Here is a 20097-nt window from a genome sequence, read left to right as displayed (position 1 = left end):
CCTACTTCTCTCCCCCCCACTCGTTAACCTTACCCTCACAGCTCTGACAAACAGCTAGATAACTGTAGCCCTGCACCCTCATGTGCCGTGGGGGTACGGCCTGCGTTCGTGGGTTTACCACACAAGGAAGCAGGAGTGCGCACATCGTTTGCTGGCTTCAGACTCCAGATGAGAGACAGCCAAGAACAGGCAGGGCTGGTCATGCACAAGGACCTTTTTCCCAGACTTACAAAGCCGGTGTCTCTCTTCCCAAGGCGTTGGGGGTGGGCCTGAAGTCCGGGGCAGAACTATTTTTCCTAATATTTCCAAGGAAGCAAAAAAGGGCAAAAGCTCCTGTTTTATGGATAGAGGCAGTAACACAGGAGAAGGAGAAAAACTCCCCTGCTCCTATCATCAGTTATAAAAGAAAAATCTTCATCTTACAATTAGAAGTTGGAGACTGTGGGGAGGTTGGGGGTGGCGAGGGTTATTATCTACGTTTGCAATATTGAGGGGGCCAGCCCCCAGCACCTGAACTACTAATCCAAAGGACTACTAACCCACACAGAGGCATCTTGGAAGAAACTCCTGGTGATCTGCTTCCTAAAGGTCACAGTCTTGAAAACCCTGTGGAGTGTAATTCAACTCCATGGCAACAGTTTTTTGTTTTTTTCCATTAGCTCAGCCAGTAAATTTAATCCTGTCACTTCTTTAAAAATAGCTTAACATCTCTGTACTGCCTGTAGAGTAAAGTTTAGGCTCCTTTGCAGGGCAAGGCCCTTCAAGAGCAGTCCCTGGCCCTTGGCAGTCTCATCTCCTGAGCTCCTCCTGCTATCCGTCACAGTTGGTGGAGAAATCATCCCACTGGGCCTTTGTAGGAAACCCTGGTGGCGTAATGGTTAAGAACTGTGGGTGCTAACCAAAAAAGTCCTCAGTTCAAATCTACCAGGCGCTTCTCAGAAACCATGTAGAGCAGTTCTACTCTGTCCTATAGGGTCACTATGAATCAGAATCGACTGGATGGCAACCAGTTTGGCTTTCTTCTTGAGGGCAGGTTAAGTCTTACTTATTTTTGTATCCTTGGGGCCTTGCTGAGTGACTGCTTTCAATTAATGTCAAAGGGTCAGCACAAAGGCAACTTTGCTAGTAAGCTTTCCTGGTGTCCCAGGCCGTGCTAGGTGGTTCTCCTCCTTGCTCTCAATGCCCTCTAGCACATTCTTATGATATACTTTAACTGTTGGGTTTCTTTCTAAGGAAAGAGGCTTTGTCTTATGTATCACCTTATCCCTAATGTCAAGCCACAGTGCCTAGCTTATAGTAGGTGTTCAGTAACTTAATTTTGTAATGAAACCTCTTGAGACTCTATAATGTGGAAAGCATTGTGCTAGGCACTATTAAAAAAAAAAAAAAAAACCACTGCCATCAAGTCCAACTTTTAGGTTAGCAGCAGATTGCAAACCACTTGTGTCACCCAGGGACCATAGGTTCCATTTGGGGGATATAAAAGCAAGACATGTCTGGGGTCCTGACCTCTTGTGAACAGAGGCTGTAGAAAATTCCAAAGCAAACAAGATATGGCATAGGCTGGACATGAAGAAACCAGTATCTCAACCTCTGGCTAAATTTTAAACGATAAGCAACCAGATTTCCCTTTACACTTCCTCTTAGGGTTGTTTTTCAGGCAAACCAGCTAGAACTAGAATCCCTCACAGGTGCAGAAACGATTTGGTTGCCCGCTGCATATCCCCATCCCTTAATGAGCCCTGCCTAGGAACCAAGAGAGTCAGGGAACTAAAAACACTGGACACGTGTCACCAGACAGTAGCTGGACCTAATTCAGAATCAAGAAGCCCGACACTTGCTTCCATGCTAAGTCTCAGCCCAGCCCTTTTTGAAAAATATGCATGCTATTTCCCAGAAGTTTAATGAATATGTGTACTTTCCTTTTTACTGGATAGTATAAAACTTCTCCCAGCCCTTTGTTCTGGGAGACAGTGCTTTCTTTGAGAGTGATCTCCCTGTCTCTTGTTTGCTGCGAATATTAAACTATGCCTGCTTTAAATCCACTTGACAGTTAAAAGAAAAGGACTGTTAGTTATTCTCAATTAGAGTACAAGCTGCGGTCCCACAGTGTTCGGTAACAAACGCATGTCTCTGATCTTAACAAAATGAGAGTAGGTGGGACAAGGTATGCAATGTTCACATGCATATTATACAAAGCACTGTGAGATAACTTGAGGACAATCAATGCTGTTGGAGTTTAAAGAGGAAGGGAATGCTTCTGGGTTTCTTATGGTAGAAGTTATTACACACTGTCCTTTCCACCTGGAAATTATTTGACTCTTTTTTTATTTTATTTTTTATTGTGCTTTAGATGAAGGCTTACAGAGCAAGTTAGTTTCTCTTTAGACAATTAATACAAATATTGTTTTGTGACATTGGTTGCTAGCCCTACCATGTGTCAACACTCTCCCCTTCTTAAATTTAGGTTCCCCTTTATCAGCTTTTCTGTCCCCTCCTAGCTTCTCATCCTTGCCCCCAAGTTGGTGTGCTTATTTTGTCTCATTTTTTTAATGGGCCTGTCTAATCTTTGGCTGAAGGGTGAGCCTCAGGAGTGACTTCATTGCTAAGTTAAAAGGGTGTCTGGGGACCATACTCTAGGGGTTTCTCCAGCCTCAGTCAGGCCAGTAAGTCTGGTCTTTTTTTGTGAGTTAGAATTTTGTTCTACATTTATCTCCAGCTCTGTTTGGAACTCTCTATTGTGAGCCCTGTCAGAGAAGTCAGTGGTGGTAGCTGGGCAACCATCCAGTTGTGCGGGACTCACTCTGGTGGAGGCCATGGTACTTGTAGTCCATTAGCCCTTTGAACAAATCTTTCCTTCGTGTCTTTGGTTTTCTTCATTCTTTCTTGCTTCAAATGGGGCAGGACCAGTGGAATATCTTAGATGGCTACTACAAGCTTTTAAGACCCCAGATGATACTCACCAAAGTAGGATGTAGAACAGTTTCTTTATAAACTATGTTATGCCAATTGAGCTAGATGTCCCCCTAGACAATTATTTGATTCTTGTTTGTTAATATTTACCTAATACATTTAGAAGTGTCTTTCAATGTGTGAATTGGATCATTTTGAAAGCATGTGGGTCATAAATAATAAAACAATACACGTAGTGATTAGGCATGGAAGGGCCTCTGGGCTCATTTCAGACAGTGTCCATGTAGTTTGACTTGGTATAAATGGGTGGGATTACACAGCAAGGTTTGGATTCTACACTGAGTGGAAGCAGGGGCAATCCTGTGAAGGGCTAAAGAAAAGTAGTATAAAAAAATGGGTGCTTGCTAAGTCTTCTCCATTAGTCTCTTGGGATACATCTACTGTCTGCCCCAGCAACTCCATGACTGTTGGGCATCTCTTGAGAAAAAGAGATATGTAACACACATGAATGCTGGAATGTGCAGACAATAATTCACCCCAACAGATAAACAGGATAGAAAAATTATCTTCTTTCCCATTGAGAGATTTGGTCTAAAATCTGATTAGGAAGCTATGGTGCCTAGGAATAATCAGTCCAAAAATTTTCATAACTTTGTAAGATTGTTACTGTTTAGGTCTATAGGAAAAGGATGTAGCATTTGAATTTTGTGAATGGCACGGGACAAAGGTACACAATTGTTAAACGGGATTGGATATGTCTATAAAGCTCAATTCTAAGCTGACAATGAGCAGCCCTTATTCTGCTTCAGAGCCTTTCTCTCTCCCTTTTTCTTTTTTTTAGTTGCCTTGGAGTTGATTTGGACTCATGGCGACTCCATGTGTGTCAGAGTAGAACTGGGCTTCATAGGGTTTTCAGTAGCTTATTTTCCAGAAGTAGATTGATCGGTAGGCCTATCTTCCAAGGCATTTCTGGTTGGACTGGAAGCTCCAACCTTTTGGTTAGCAGTCTAGCTTGCTAACTGTTTGCACCACCCAGGGACTCTGCTTCAGATCCTAGATGACCTGAAGTAATCCAAAGCAGAATTTTCCAATCCGTAAAATGGGGTGTGGAAGAGCACATTGTTGTGAGATTTAAATACAAAGAATTTAACAGCTGGCAAGTGCCTGCTTGTTCAATACATAAATTAGGCCAAGCTGACATCCAATTTTCATTTTCTTTTTTTTATAATTAGAGAAGAGGAAAAAGAGGAGAATACAGAAATTAAATAAAAAAATCCTGGGCATTGGAAATGCCCCAGCTCTTAGCTTTCTAAAACTCATTGTATTATCCTTTTGGAAGCAATTGCTTGCTGCTTTGTGGCATCTCAGAAATAGCTTTGAATTGCTTTTAACTATTTAAGTTGAGCTATGTGTTGGAAACCCTGGTGGCATAGTGGTTAAGAGCTATGGCTGCTAACCAAAAGATTGGTAGTTCAAATCCACCAGGCACTCCTTGGAAACTCTAAGGGGGAGTTCTACTCTGTCCTATGGGGTCACTATGAGTCAGAATCCACTGGACGGCAGTGTGTTTGGTTTTGGGTTTTGTATCTATGTGTTTTGAAACGCTGGTGGTGTAGTGGTTAATTGCTAAGGCTGCTAACCAAAAGGTCGGCAGTTCAAATCTGCCAGGCGCTCCTTGGAAACTCTATGGGGCAGTTCTACTCTGTCCTTTAGGGTCGCTGTGAGTCAGAATGGACCGGACGGCAACCAGTTTGGTTTGGTTTTTTGGTCCGTGTGTTTGGTACACTCCGATGTTAGGCCAAGGAGCCCTGGTGGTACGTTGGTTAAGCATTCGGCTACTAACCCAAAGATTGGCGGTTGAACCCACCAGGAGCTCTGAGGGAGAAAGATGTGACAGTCTGCTTCGGTACAGATAAAACCAAAACCAAACCAAAGCCATTGCCGTCGACTCGATTCCGACTCACAGCGACCCTATAGGCCGGAGAAAAACTGCCCTTTAGGGTTTCCAAGGTCGGTAAAGATAAAGGCCCTGGAAACCCTAAGGGGTTTTTCTCTGTCCTACAGATAGGGTCACTATGAGTAGGAATCGATTGACAGAACAGGTTTGGTTTCGCGTTTTTTGGGTTTTAGGCCAGGAAGGGAAAAGGGCTGTCTCTGCAGCATCTAGCAAAGTGCCTTACACATAATTGTGTTCAATAAACGCTTTTTAAACGCTTTTTCAGGAATTAATGAATGAATCCTTTAGGAAGGGAAAAGTAAAGATGATGCCTATTTTTCTCAAGGTCAGAACGTGTACTTCTTTCTTTGTTGCAGATACGAATCAGCTAATCAGCGTAAATAGTGCTTTTATATGCACACCAGGTGTAGGGAAGGGCTTCGGCTGAGACTGGGAAATTGATTCATCTCCGGAGAATAATAAAGTGGGCGGTGAGCTGTAAGGCTCGAGCCACGAGAAGGCGGAGTCACCCAGCGTTTGAGCTTTTCTATCCAATCGAAAGGAGCAGGAGGAGGAGGTAAAGAGCGAGCTGAAACCCAAGAATCTTGCCCAGTTACACGAGCTCTCCAGAGCCGGCGGCAGCTTCTCAACCTTGGTTCGTCTGTCGGGGGAGCGCAGCAGATTACGAGGCCGACTCCAGCAATGGCCTTTGCAAATCTACGGAAAGTACTCATTAGTGATAGCCTGGACCCTTGCTGCCGGAAGATACTGCAAGATGGAGGGCTGCAGGTGGTGGAGAAGCAAAACCTGAGCAAAGAGGAGCTGATAGCCGAGCTGCAGGTAATGCGAGGGGGAAAAGGCGCGGGCTCCGGGCATCCCCTGCCGACACTGGTGGACGTGCCGGGGCCAGCACTCCCTCTTTCTCCCGGTATTGGTCAGTCCCCGGGCCTCCAGAAATTGGGGGCTTCGGAGGACGAGAAGAGAAAGGGAGGAACAAACAGCGGCGGGCCGCAGAATGCTAACTTTTTGTTCAGTTTCGCACAACGTGTTTCACGTTGGCTTGCCTCCCCCGGGCTACTGGCGGGATGCCAGCGTGGCTCTCCAGCACCTTCGCGCGCGGTGGCCGCGGCAGCCGGGCGCTGCCTCTCCCCCCGCGCGGCGGGGCACTGGGGAAGGGACGCCAAAGTGGCTCCCTCCGGGGAGGCCTGGGACCGGTGACCCTTCCCAGATCAAGTCCTGGCCCGCTTGGCGGTGTCCAGCCCTCCGGGGGGTGGGGGTGGGTGCTGGCGGAGTCCCAGCGTGTCTCGTGGCTGCTCAGGAAGCTGCTGGAGAAGGCGGCCCTGCTGGAGCAGCAAACGCGTTGCCCGCGTTTCGTCTGATGCAAGACTCTTGCGAGGTTTCACCTCCCCCTCCGCCTCCAGCAAGCGCTGCGAGGGAAGGGGGGCGGGCAGGTGGCGTGGCCAGATCCCCTCGCTGCCCCTGCTGTCGCCACCCACGCAGGGCCGCCAGCCACCGGCATCCAGGAGCAGCCTCCTACCTGGGCCAAGCCAGAGGGCCTCAGCATTGATCTGGACTGACTGGGCTTTACTAGAATCCTATCAATCTCAAACGCCCGCAGAAAGTTCTCTCAGTAAATCTTTTTCAGTAACTTATCTCCTTTTGTTGTGATACGTAATGAGGATAATCTTATCCACCTTGCTTGAATAGGCCCTGCGAAGTTTGGTGGTTTTATCCAAAATGAGGTTTATTTTGTGAATCTTGCACTCTAGTTCCTGCACTCCCCCCCCCCATCCCATCTCCGATTCTCCCCTCGCCTTGCAGTGCCTCCTTCTACCAGCCGCCAGGGAATATCCACCCTGGTGGCGCAGTGATTAAAGAGTTCAGCAGCTAACCGAAAGGTCAGCAGTTGGAATCCACCAGCCGCTCCATGGAAACCATATGGGACACTTCTACTCTGTCCTATAGGGTCTCTATGATTTGTAATCGACTCCACAGCAACAGGTTTTAGTCAACCAAAAAAAAAAAAAAAAGGGTTGCTTGGAGTAGATTCCAACTTGTGGCGTTGGTCACCCCCTTTATGTGGGCCTCTTACCCCACAGAGGCAGCTGCTGATGTTTTTTTTATAGCTTTGCCACAACCACATGGCCTTCAAAACTGCCTGTGCTCTCCTGTCTGCTCTTGTGTCTGCTGCTGTTTCTCCAAGAAACCCCTGTCTCCACCTACAGTGGCGCTGTATCCAGTTTTCCAGCCTGTGTCCTGTACTCAGACGTTTCTGACTGGACTCACCCTTCAAGAAGCTTGTAGCCTAGTTGGGCAGCATGCCTAACTCACATGAGACAATGGAATGACCAGATGACACAGTACCAAAGTGCTAAATTAGGCCTTCAGCGGCCTTCCCTCTGCCTGCTGGAAGTGTAGAGAAAAGGGGGTGTCATCTGGTGCTGGCCTGGTGGGCAACGGTTTCAGGACCTGATCCTGGAAGTGCTGGTAGAATTGGACGTATGCAAGGCTCTTGACACCTCTCACCTCCCTTCTCGAATAAATGATATCAACGGCCTTGGCTCTGAGAAATGACCAGAAAGGCTTTACTGTGGCCTGCAGGCCAGCTTCTGACCCTCACTGAGGGCAGCAGGTTCGGAAGAGTGACTGTGAGTAGGGGCTTTGCAGCTTTCTAAATGGAAATTTGAAATCTTAGGCCCTGGAGGAGGGGACTGGGGAGAGGGAGGGAGGGAGTGAGGGCAGAATTCAGCCAGAATAGGTCCCTCACCTGTTTGGAAGTTTTCCATGGAGTGGATGCTGGGAGTTTGGAGCTGAAACTTGGACTCTTTAAAATCATTGAAAACTCCAGGCAGAAGAGGGCAGTTTATTGGCTACCATGCCTACTGGACATTGGTGGGCTGTTTGGCCCCGCCTTTTATCTTTGTAAAACATTAGGTTCAGCGTGCCAGTTAATCTTTAGCAGCCCACCAAAGGGTTCTTCTCACTCTGGCATTATGCCTTGGTATCCTGCATAGTGCCTCATGCCCTCCCTCCCCCCATTAAAGTTGTTTATAATACTGAGGAAGCTTTCGGCGTCATTGCTAGAACTAGGCCTGGCTTGAGGCCTCAGTAGTTCTCACACATTTGTATTCTGAGCAGGCAGAGTTTACTCTCTCTCTCTTCATACTCAGAAAGTACAATCATTCCCCCTGAATCATGCTTTTCCAACTTAAAGCATTTCACAGTTCGTTAGTGGGTAATGGAATGGTTTAATGAGTCAGAATCGACTCAACGGCAGTGGGTGGTGGTGGAGGTGGTAACTAGCATTTATAAAAAACAAAATGGTTAACATCCAAGAGCAATACAGATAGTAAGGCAAAGTATTGTATGTGTGGTTGAGTGGTGTGTGTGTGGTTAGTGAGTATGTATCACAGCTTAAAATGGGTTTCTTACTGTGAGTCTCAGTCTAAAAGTTTAAAAAATGATTAAAACATCATTTTGGAACTCAAAAAGCTCTTAGGCTGTGTACTTTATCAGCAGGTGGCACATCATAAGTATACCTAATATGTGGAAAAAACAGATTGACAGGTTTAATAATCTTACTATTTATCAGCGGCTTTTAAACTTTGACCATGACCCACAATAAGAAATTCATTTTATATCATAATTACAGTACACACATACATGTGTATACACAAGCGTATATTTACATGTATACACACATTAATGTTTCATGAAATAATTCTTAATCTACATGTGATGCATTCTGATATATTCTTCTGTTTTATTAAATAGCATTGCTGGTCAGGATTCACTAAATTAAATAGTGGTAATGCATTTAACTTATTGACGTACATTTATATCTTTATCTCAGAATTTTAAGAAAGATAAAGAAGGGAATGTATTTCCATGCAAGAGTCCATCTTTTGAAAGGCTGTTTTTATTTTATTTATTTTATTGTGCTTTAGGTGAAAGTTTACAACTCAAGTTAGTTTCTCATACAAAAATTTATATACATACTGTCATGTGACCCTAGTTGCAATCCCTGTAATGTGACAGCACAGCCCTTTCCATCCTGGATTTCCTGTGTCCATTCACCCAGTTCATATCCCTTTCTGCTTTCTCATCCCACCTCAGGACAGGAGCTGCCCATTTAGTCTCGTGTATCTACCTGAACTAAGAAACCCACTCTTCACAAGTATTATTGTATGTTTTATAGTCCAGTCTAATCTTCGTCTGAAGAGTTGCCTTTGGGAATGGTTTTAATTCTGGGTTAACGGAGAGTCTGGGACCATGTCTTCTGGGGAACCTCTAGTCTCAGTCAAACCATTAAGTCTGGTCTTTTTATGTGAAATTGAGTTCTGCACCCCACTTTTCTCCTGCTCCATCAGGGACTCTCAGTTGTGTTCCCTGTCAGGGCAGTCATTGGTGGTAGTGGGGCACCATCTAGTTCTTTCAGTCTCAGGCTGATGGAGTCTCTGGTTTATGTGGCCCTTTTGTCTCTCTTTTTTTTTTTTGATCTCTTGGGCTAGTATTTTCCTTGTACCTTTGGTCTTCATTCTCCTTAGCTGCAGGTGGGTTGGGACAAATTGACGCATCTTGGACGGCTGCTCACAAGCTTTTAAGACCCCAGACGCCACTCACCAAATTGGGGTGTAGAACATTTTCTTTCTTAATAAACTTTGTTATGCCAGTTGACCTAGATGTCCCCAGGAACCCTGGTCCCCAGACCACTGCCTTTGCTACTGTCTGCCTCGAAGTGTTTGGTTTTGTTCAAGAGACTTTTTAGCTTTTGATTTAGTCCAGTTGTGCTGACTTCCCCTGTATTGTGTTGTCCTACCCTTCACCTAAGATAATTCTTGTCTGTTCCTTTTTATCTAGTTAGTGATTTCCCCTCTCCCTCCCTGCCCACCCTCATAACCCTCAAAGAATGTTTTCTTTTGCGTTTAAACCTTTTCTTGAGTTCTTATAATAGTGGTCTCAAACAATATTTGTCCTTTTGCAGCTGACTAATTTCACTCAGCATAATGCCTTCCAGATTCATCTATGTTGTAAGGTGTTTCACAGATTCATCATTGTTCTTTATTGTTGTGTAGTAGTCCATCATGTGAATATAGGCACCTAGGTTGTTCCCATCTTTTTGCTATTGTGAACAGCGCTGCAATGAACATGAGTGTGAATATATTTATTCATGTGAGGGCTGTAATTTCTCTAAGATATATTCCGAGGAGTAGGATTGCTGGATTGTATGGTAGTTCTATTTCTAGCTTTTTAAGGAAGCGCCAAATCGATTTCCAAAGTGGTTGTACCATATTACATTCCCACCAGCAGTGTATAAGTGTTCCAGTCTCTCCACAGCCTCTCCAACATTTATTGTTTTGTGTTTTTTGGATTAACTCTAGCCTTGTTGGGGTGAGATGGTATCTCATTGTAGTTTTGATTTGCATTTCTCTAATGGCTAATGATCTGAAAGGCTCTTTTTAAATAGCATTGTTACACTAGAATTTAGTTTCCAAATATTAACCACCCAGTTAATCAGGATCACATATGTTGTGCGAAACAGGGCATAGCTACCTTCTCCCTGAGTTCCCCTATAATTTAAGTTTGTGGCACAAGCAGTGTTAGAACTGCCACGAGGCCAATCCTATCCTCCTTGGGAAAGAAAGCATGTGTGAGCTTGAGGAACATGAGTGGATTTCTATTGCTGAGTTAGCATAGTTTGTCAGAACTGCTGTAAGTCAAGCAGAACAGTGGCCTGCTGTTTCTCAGCTCTGGGGCAGCTGAGTGGGAGGGGGTCCAGGGAGGACACAAAGTATAGGGAGCTCCTGTTCAGCTGCTGGGCTAAGACACAAACCAACATGCAGGGAACAGTAAGCAGCAGAGTATTCTTGCTGAGGGAGTGCCCAGGAGGTGGGGAGGATCTTGGAATGCTAGAGAAGAAAGTTGTTAGTTGCCATCAAAGTGGCTCTGATTCATGGCGACCCCATGCACGACAGAATGAAATGTTCTTGGTTTTGCACAATTTTCATGATCACTGGTATTTTTGAGTCCATTGTTTCAGCCACTGTGTATTTTGAGTGACTTCCAACCTAGGGGGCTAATGGGCCAACACCATATCAGACAATACTCTGTTGTGATTGAAAGGGTTTCGCTGGCTGATTTTTAGAAATGGATCTTCAGGCCTTTCTTCACAGTCTGTCTTAGTCTGGAAGCTCCACTGAAACCTGCCCACCAAGGGTGACCCTACTGGTATTTGAAATACCGGTGGGGTAGCTTCCAGCATTGCAGGAACACAACATGGAAGCCTCCATAGTGTAACCAGCTGACGGATGGTTATAATCACAGTAAACTTCAGGAAGGATGTGAGCATTTGAAAAGTGTGGTCATTTGCATAAATAGAGGACTCGGGAAGGCATATAGAGCAAAGTCATGGAGGATTGAGTTACGTGTGGCCTTTGGAGGGGACAGCGCCTGAGAGTGCAGGGGGTTTGAGGGATCAGTGGGAGATGGTACACAGCCTCTTTCAATAAATACGTGTTGACTGAATGAACGGAGGTGGGGGTAGTTGAGATTATTCCAGTTCTAGTTCTAGTTGTGGGACCAGGGACTAGTGAGTGGGTGTCTCCCAAGGCAGATTCCGTGCTTGAGACAGGCAAGTTTTAAATGGGCAGCTTCTCTGCTCTGATTGGAGACTTTTCAGACTTCCAGGTTTCAAAGAAGGCTGGTTGGAGGGGCACCACCCTTGAGGGAAAAGTATATAGTGACTACAGGGTAAACAAGGAGCCCTGGTGGTGCAGTGGTTAAGTGCTTGGCTGCTACTGAAAGATTGGTGGTTTAGACCAACCAGCTTCTCTGCAGGAGAAAGATGTGGCAGTCTGCGCCCTAAAGACTACAGCCTTGGAAACCATATGGGACTGTTGTACTCTGTCCTACAGGGTTGTAATGAGTTGGAATGGACTTGTTCGGACTAAATGAGTTTACCCTGTCCAAACCAAAACCAGTAACGGGTTCCGTACTGATTTTGGTTTGGACAGGGTAAACCTCTGTGATGGAGATCCTTCTATAGATGAGAGACTCTGCTCTGTGCTTTTTTTAAAAAGTGTTTCTGTGCTTGATCTCAAGTGCTGCAAGAATGAGGTGAGCTTCTGGAGGCCTGCAGTCTTCTCCTGTGGGAATGATTGGGAAGGTTGAGGATCCAGAGCTGCCCTGGGCCTGAGGAGCTGGATCACGGTGATGAGATATATCTATGGTCCACATCTTCTTGTCAGTTGAGCTTTGACCCTTAGTCCTATGCTGACCGCTTCAAGGGAGGTTGTATTTCCTCAGCATGTTACCAATTACCTAAAGTGTCATTGCTGGTTGTGAAGGAATGTATGTTAAAATGTACTTACGTGCTGCCAAATTGTCCTCCAAAAAGATGATGCAATTTGTATTCCTTTTTTCCCTGCACTCTCGCTCACACTGAAATATTATCATTTTTTTAGCCAATATGATGTCTGAAAACATTTTCTTGATAGCTAGTGTTTAGGAGTCTTTTCTGTAAATTACTGGTCACCTTGTAGTTTTTCTGCCCGTTGCCTGTTTCTATAAGGAGCCATGATGGTGGAGTTGTTAAGTTCTTGGCTGAAAACCGAAAGGTTGGCTGTTCCACTAGCCACTCCGAAGGAGAAAGATGGTGGCAGTCTGCTTCTGTAAAGGTTACCTACCCATTGCTGTCGAGTCAATTCCAACTCATAGCGACCCTACAGGACAGAGTAGAACTGCCCCATAGAGTTTCTAAGGAGTGACTGGTAGATTTGAACAGCCGACCTTTTGCTTAGCAGCCTGAACTCTTAACCACTGCACCGCCAAGGCTCCTTGAAAATTCTGTGGGGAAGTTCTGTTCTGTCCGGTAGGGTCGCTATAAGCTGGAATCAACTTGACAGCAATAGGTTTGGTTATTTTTACTATATTTTTATTCTGTTCTTTATCATTTTAGGAAATTGATTTGTAGGAAGCCTTGATAAACATATTTTGGATATGAATCTTTTTTTTTGTTGTATATGTTGCAAGGATTTGTCTCTTCATGTCAAACCTGTCGCTTGCCCTTTAACTTTGTTTATGGACCATTTTACCACACAGGAATTTAAATTTTGAATGTAACCAAATTTGTTATTATTTCCTATTATGGTTTCTGGGATTTGTGGCCTGCCTATGAAAGGCTTCCTTGCTTCAGGATCATAAAAATATCCCCCTACATTTTCTTCTAATATATGTGTGTTTTAAAATCTTGAATCCACCTGTTTTTTTTTTTTAATCTGAAGTGAAATAGGGATCTAGATTTTTTTTCCCTAAATTTTCCTAAAGCCATTTATTGTGTAGTTTTTCCTTTCCCCATCAATTCAAGTTCTTTCTGCCTTTATTGTTATCATTTCCTAATTCCCACATATATGTGGGTCTGTTTGTCTAGTGCCTGTTTGGTTCTGTTATGGGTTCAATTGTATTCCCCCCACCCCCACCCCCCAAAAATATGTGTTAGACCAAAGGTAGCAAAGCACAAATAGGGGAAAGATAGATGGCGTGTGGAGATTACCAAGGAACCGAGGTTACAGAAGCTGAGACAAGTATTTTTCCCCAGAGCCGACAGAGAGCCTTCTCCTAGAGCCGGTGCCCTGAATTTGGAGAATTGTGAGAAAAATAAATTTCTGTCCCTTAAAGTCAGCCCCTTGGAGTATTTATCTTAGAGGAGCACTCAGAAACTAAGACAGGTTCTACTGATTAATTTGTCAATTTCTGAACATGCTTCCCCTGACTCCCTCCCAACTTGCTCTTCCTTTTCAAAAAATTCTAGAAAATTCGTGAGCACTCTCACCTCGATAAGGTAAGGGATTTCTGGTGGTGAAGTTTCAGGCATGTCCTGTGACATGCTTTATTTGGGGAAGGAGGTTGGGGTGGGTGTAGAATGGGGAGGGTAGATTTCTGTGGGCCTTTCGATTTACTGAATTCCTTCATTCAAGGGAGTGTTCTACTGAGTATCAGCTATGTGCTAGCCTACACTTCAGAGGCAACTTGCTTTTTTAGTTACAGAGGCATTTGTGCAGGCTGGGCAGGGAGGAGCAGGGTATCAGAAGACCCGGGACCCTTTGGAGATCCTGGATGCCCTCTTAGAGAAGCGAACATGATGTCTGGTAGCGTTTCTCTTGATTCAGGTGTCTTTAAAAGCTGTTCTTAGGAGGTAGTTAAGATTCTGGAGCTAAACAGATTTGGGGTCTGCTGTAGGGAAAAAACATCACAAAGTTTAGTAAAGCAAAAAGAAAGTTTTATTTGGCATCTATTCAAAAAGGCAAAGGTGAGAAGTGGATGAGCATGCTACAAGAGCTGTGTCTGTCCGAGTCCAGGGAAATATTACAGAATAGGCAAGAATGGGAAAACGGACAAGCATGCTGCCACAGCCATGTCTGCCCGAGTCAAGAACGTTACAGAGTCATCAGTATATATTAACGTTACAGATGTACAAAACCATTGAAAGCTTTACCTTTTCATAAATTGGCTAGAAAGTGTGATCCTGCATTTTGAATGGTCTTTTTTAGCACTTATTGGTATAGGTTTTAGTAATGACCGTCAAGAGGGCCCTTATTGGTCCAATGAATTTTCGATTCCCTAAATGCTAATAGAAAAGAATTAGAGTGGAAAGTCTTTTGTGTTCTGTTTGATTGGCTTATGTGAAAGGTTGTCTAAAAGATATTTTCCAAGATTATCCTAGCTATTGTCTATATACCTCAGTGCCCAGTTGATATATCCTTGTGAGCCTTGTGAGTCCAGCCCCATCTGGGTCACATTCTCAAGGACAGGGAATAAGGACTCCAATATTATTTCTTAGATCAGTTCAAATCCAGCTTCTGCCACATCCTAGCTATATGATATTAAATAGTTAGCAAAATTCTCTTCAGGCCAGGTTCCATTTCAATAACATGGAGGCAGTTATACCTGTCTCTTAGGATTATTGTGAAGCACAGTGCCTAACACAAAATAATTGGAGCCCTCTAAGGTTTCTGTATATACCCGACTACGGCCTTGGCTCAGGCCCCATCATTATGATATCTTGGTGGGCCTTCCAGCTTTTCTTTAGTTATAGATTCAGAGTTTGCCAAATGGCAATAGCTTCCTAGTTCTTGGGCTGGTTTTCAATCTTTAAGAGTGACCGTGGACAAGTTACGACTCGAAACCTCCTTTTTTTTCATCTGGAAAGTGGGGACAATTATATCCCTTCTCCTTGGGTTGTGGGGAGGATAATGTAAAGCACCTGGTGTAATGCCTGACATCTACTAAGTGTGCAGTGAACTGTTAATGTGCACGCTCGGCGAGATTGTTACTATGGAGAAACAGGAAAGGATACAGAGAGAAGAAATGTTTTAATGTACAACCCTTGCCTTTAAAAAATAAAAACAAAACCTGTTGCCATGGAGTGGATTCTGACTACGGTGACCCTATAGGACAGAGGAGAACTGCCCTATAGGGAGTCCAAGGAGTAGCTGATGGATTCAAACTGCCGACCTTTTAGTCTGGGGCTGCCAGCAAAGGTTTTGTGGAAGTTTACCCTGCCTTGAAAATTAATAGAACGCGACCAGGCAGGAGGGATTCTTTTCTTTGGAGCCAGTGCAGTGGACTCGAATGTAGGACAGATAGCAGTGTACACTTGGTGACCAGGCATTGGCTGATATTCTCTGGGTTTGCTGAACAGGGGGAAGTCAGGACGCCCTCCAGATCCCTCCTGGTGTTGGCCTCATGCCTGGGGCTGCAGCCCTGAGTGGTTCCTGTTTGATTTCCACAGCGTCCATGTGGCTTGTACACACCTAGAACTGTCACTATGAGCTCCTTGAGAGCTGGGGCTGTGCCTTATTCATCTTGTGTTGACAGGGCCTAGCATAATGCCATACACATACATACAAGACACCCTATTTAAAAAAAAAAAAAACAGCTGTCATTGAGTCAACTCCAACTCCTGGTGCCCCTCTGTGTATTAGTAGAACTGTGCTCCAGAGCCGAGTTTTCAGAAGTAGGCTGCCAGGCCTTTCTTCCAAGGTGCCTCTGGGTGGGCTGGAACTGCCAGCCTTTTGGTTAGCAGCCCAGCTTGTTAACTCTTTGTACCACCCCAGGGACTCCATCCAATAAATAGAAAAAATAAAAGAGGAGAGGGAGGAACTAGGCAGTCTTATCTTTCTGGCCTTCAGTTTCTCATTTGTAAATTGGGTTGACTAAAAAAAAAACAAAAAACAAAAAACCAAACCCATTGCCCTCAAGTGGATTCTGACTCATAGCGACCCTATAGGACAGAGGAGAACAGGGTTGCCAAGGCTGTAATTTTTACGGAAGCAGATTGATTACATCTTCCTGCCATGGAGTGACTGGTGAGTTTGAACCGCCGGCGTTTTGGTTAGCAGCCGAGTGCCAAGATGCTTGTAAATGCTCCTTTGAATCTCATGTTCAGAACCACAGATGTAAAAGGGCTTGGTGTGCTCCTGAGAGCTGCATCTAGCTCTCTGTGGTTGGGCAGAGACCCCAACCAGTGAGGAGGCATGAAACCTGCTTCTAAACACCTTCAGGGAGATAATTCTGCATCCTCTCTCGAATGCCCACTCCAATGTTTAGAAACCCTTAAGACCTAAATATTTCCTGCTTCAGCATAAGCTTCGTTCCCCTTCTTCCCTCAGTGGGGGCGAATTGCTCTCTACTTTCTCTGGTAGGAAGTGCTCTATATTTGACGCTACCTGTTCAGACTTGCTCCTAGGACCTGTTTGTGGACAATAATGTAGTGTGGGCCCTCAGTCAGGAGCCGGGTTCCCATGGCCTTTTTCTGTTTCCGGAATCTGTACAGTGGGGAGGGAAGAGAGGAGGTTCTTGTGGGGTCCAGCTGAGCTCTCCACTGGGTAAAATGCAGAGACTTACACTGGCTGGTGTCACATCAGAACTGCGAGGGACCCGGAGGCCATCTGTCTGCCCCAACCCTCTTTTGCAGATGGAGACCTGGGGTAGGGAGTGATATGACTTGCCTGCAGTGCACTACTCAGCTTGTCCTTGGCAGACCTAGGACTAGAACCCTGGCCTTGGGATTCCCAGCTCAGTGCTTTTGCATCACCATTAGCTGCTTCTTCACCAACCTGGGGCAGCGGGTTTGGGGTAGAGCACGGACTTGTTCACCTGCCACATACCTTGCTGATTCTCATTTGGTGTTTGGTCAAGGATAACCTTGTTCTGCGGAGATACCAGAAGATTCAATATGAGCCTAAAGAAGACTGTCTTAGGGTATAGCTTGGCCAAGTGAAGTGTCTATGATGGATTTAAAAAGTCTTGTTTTTCACATGTGTGTCTTTGTAGTCTAATATTGCCTGGGTTTCTGAGTAGATACAGTTTAAATGTTCTCTCCCTTCTACCCCTTACTTTGGTCTCCATTTTAGGAAATGTTTTTCTTACCACCATTGTGTTTTTCTTTTATCCATTCAGCCAACCGACTTATTGAGCGCCTTCCATGTGCCAGGCATAGGGGCCATCAAAGAATTAGATCTGCCTCTCCCCTTCAGGAGCTCAGTGTCTAGGGGAGGAAGTGATATTTGTTGAGCAGGACCACATGTCAAGGAGGATACTTTCCTGTCTTGTCTCATTTCCTCCTCATATACTGGAGGGAAAGGCTGATGCTCAAATTCATAACTAGGCTCATGGCTAGTGAGGGATGGAGCTTGGATTTGAACCCAGGCCCCACTGATGACAAAGCCTTTAAGATATGCATAGAAATAACAATTTGCCTTCCTCTCCTTGAATATATTCAAATTCAGCCAGCATCCAGGAACTCCCACTTTGGGCAAAGCAACATGCAGGAATTATAGGACTTACAGAGATGAATAGGAAATGGTTCCTGACTCCTAGTATGTGCCTGCTGGATGCACTGAGGGTACATCAAGGATGGGCTATGCTCCAGCTGGTCCTAGGGTGCTCCCCAAGGTGGCAAGTATTGTGGTGCTGTCTAGAGAGAGATGGGCCAGGAGTCCAGAGCCCAAGAGCTGATGCTGCCACGTGTTGAGCATGCCAAGGTAAATCACTTGGTGTCTTAGAGCCCCGGAGTCCCTGGGTAGTGAGAATGGTTTTTGCACTTGGCTGGTAACTGAAAGGTTGAAAGTTGGAGTCCATCCAAAAGTGCATTGGAAGAAAGGCCTGGCGATCTACTTCCAAAAAATCAGCCATTGAAAACGCTGTGGAACCCAGCTCTACTCCGACACGTATAGGGTCACCGTGAGTGAGAATCAACTCGACGGCAACTGGTTTTTTTGGTCTTAGAGCTACAGTTTCCTCAACTCTCAATGAAGATGGCATGAGTCCTACTCCACATTTCTCTGTAATTTGTAGTGGAGATATCAAAGAAGTCTGTGACCAGACAGTAATCGCAGACCTTCTGTGGGTCTGGGAATGGATCAAGGTCTCTAAATGGAGCAAAAGATTATACTCGACTACTAACCTAGAAGTTGGTGGTTCAACCTCCCCCCAGCAGCTCCTCGGAAGAAAGGCCTAGCAATCTGCTTCTATTAATATTACAGCCTGGAAGACCCTATGGAGTCACTATGGGTCAGAATTGATTGGATGGCAGTGGGGAACAGGGGGAATGACTTGCTTATTCGGGAGTAAGCGATGATGTGCCTGAAATTTTTGGGGGCGTCCCAGGCCAACTTTCTGAATTCCCAGTGTTTCTCCTCCTGCTCCAGGACTGTGAAGGCCTTATCGTCCGCTCAGCCACTAAGGTGACCGCTGATGTCATCAATGCGGCAGAGAAGCTCCAGGTGGTGGGCAGGGCTGGCACAGGCGTGGACAACGTGGACTTGGAGGCTGCGACGAGGAAGGGTATCCTGGTCATGAAGTAAGTCGTGGAGGCTAAGGGGTTGGTGTGGAGACAGACAGAGAGAAAGCCAGGTCAGACTTAGAAGACCTGCTGTGGGACACCCGGTGTCGGCCCCTGAGTCCATACTCGCGACCAACGCTTAGCGCTCAGTGGTGCCCAACTGTTTGAATAGGGGTTCTTTGTGATCTCAAAAGGTTTCACGTACCACCCCGTGTACAGTTTGTACATCTGCAGCCTGGCAGGGGGATCAGAAGTCTGTTAGTAAATTTAGCTGCGTTCCCTGCCCCAGTTCTGTCCCTCCACCTCCTCTTGTTCCGTTTGTGGTCAGGTTTTTATGATCTCCGTTCTTCTCCACCTTGCGTGCACATACAGCCACTGCGGGTACCGTGAATCTACATTCTTTCTCTTCCTCACTCCCCTGTACCTTCTGGAGCCCAGCTGCCACCTGTCTCTTTCTCCACTCGCCGTGCAAGAGGAAAGGGTCCCCTTTAGAGCTATTTTTGCAGAAACCCAGAGGCAAAGGTCTTGTCAGCATGCTAACACTGAGTCCCCCTCATTCTGGCTTCTGTTCTGGTACCTTGATAGTGCGGCAGTGCTTTCTCCGGCCCTCTCCACATGCCCCTATAGGGTAGGGGTTAATAGGCCCGTTACTTGTCTGAGGTAGATAAGTGACAGGAGAAATGTTAAATGATAACTCCTTTTTGCCCTGGACACGGCCAGGCCCCAGACCTGGCACCTCTCCACACCTCCCCATACAGTCTGCTGGCTGGGGGAGAATAGGAAGCCAGGTGGTCCTGTGTGAAGACGGACTAAGAATCCTTTAATGTCTTTTACGAGACCTCTTGATTTTTTTCTCCTTGTAACCTTCATTTCCAGAGATGAAAAGACCCAGTAGAGGAAGGAGGGGGGTAAACATATGTGTTAAATTCTTCCAAAAATAAGACTTCGGGAAAAGAAATAGCTTTATGGGCTGCCACCTCTCTTCTTTCTGTAAAATGGGCAGAGTCAGATTGTCCCGAGTGGTGGGGGTGTGAGGAAGCTAGTAAATAACACTTCTCTTAGTTCAGAACTTGATGAGAGAGTAGAGAAGTTAAATAGGTGAAGATCAAAGCAGCAGCTCTGTTACTAATAAAAGGCAGGTTGGGTAACTTGATGTAGGTCAATGGGCCTACCTCTGAATTAAATAGACTTACCCACCCATCAAAAGGAGTCCTGGTGGCACAATGGTTAAGCGCTCGGCTGCTAATAAAAGGTTGGTGGTTTGAAGCCACCCAGTGGCTGCAAGGGAAAAAAACCTGGCTATCTGTTCCCATAAAGATTACAGCCTAGAAAACCTGATGGGGCAGTTCTGTTCTCACATGGGGTCACTACAAGTTGAAATCGACTTGATGGTACCTAACAACAA

At 45.4% G+C, this 20097-nt stretch overlaps 1 protein-coding gene across 1 annotated transcript in view; it reads left to right on the top strand.

The window, feature by feature from the left end:
- The first annotated feature begins 5432 nt into the window (after positions 1–5432).
- The window catches only part of PHGDH (phosphoglycerate dehydrogenase), a 38768-nt gene continuing 24103 nt past the window's right edge, over positions 5433–20097 (top strand). Inside the window, exons 1-2 of the mRNA XM_049879952.1 lie at positions 5433–5689; positions 18559–18710. Of these exons, the coding sequence (XP_049735909.1) occupies positions 5552–5689; positions 18559–18710 (290 nt within the window). The 5' untranslated portion in view covers positions 5433–5551. The remainder of the gene's footprint in view (positions 5690–18558; positions 18711–20097) is intronic.

Source organism: Elephas maximus, chromosome 3 (assembly GCF_024166365.1).
Source record: "Elephas maximus indicus isolate mEleMax1 chromosome 3, mEleMax1 primary haplotype, whole genome shotgun sequence".
Taxonomy (NCBI): domain Eukaryota; kingdom Metazoa; phylum Chordata; class Mammalia; order Proboscidea; family Elephantidae; genus Elephas; species Elephas maximus.
This window is presented reverse-complemented; position numbering and strand designations above follow the sequence as displayed.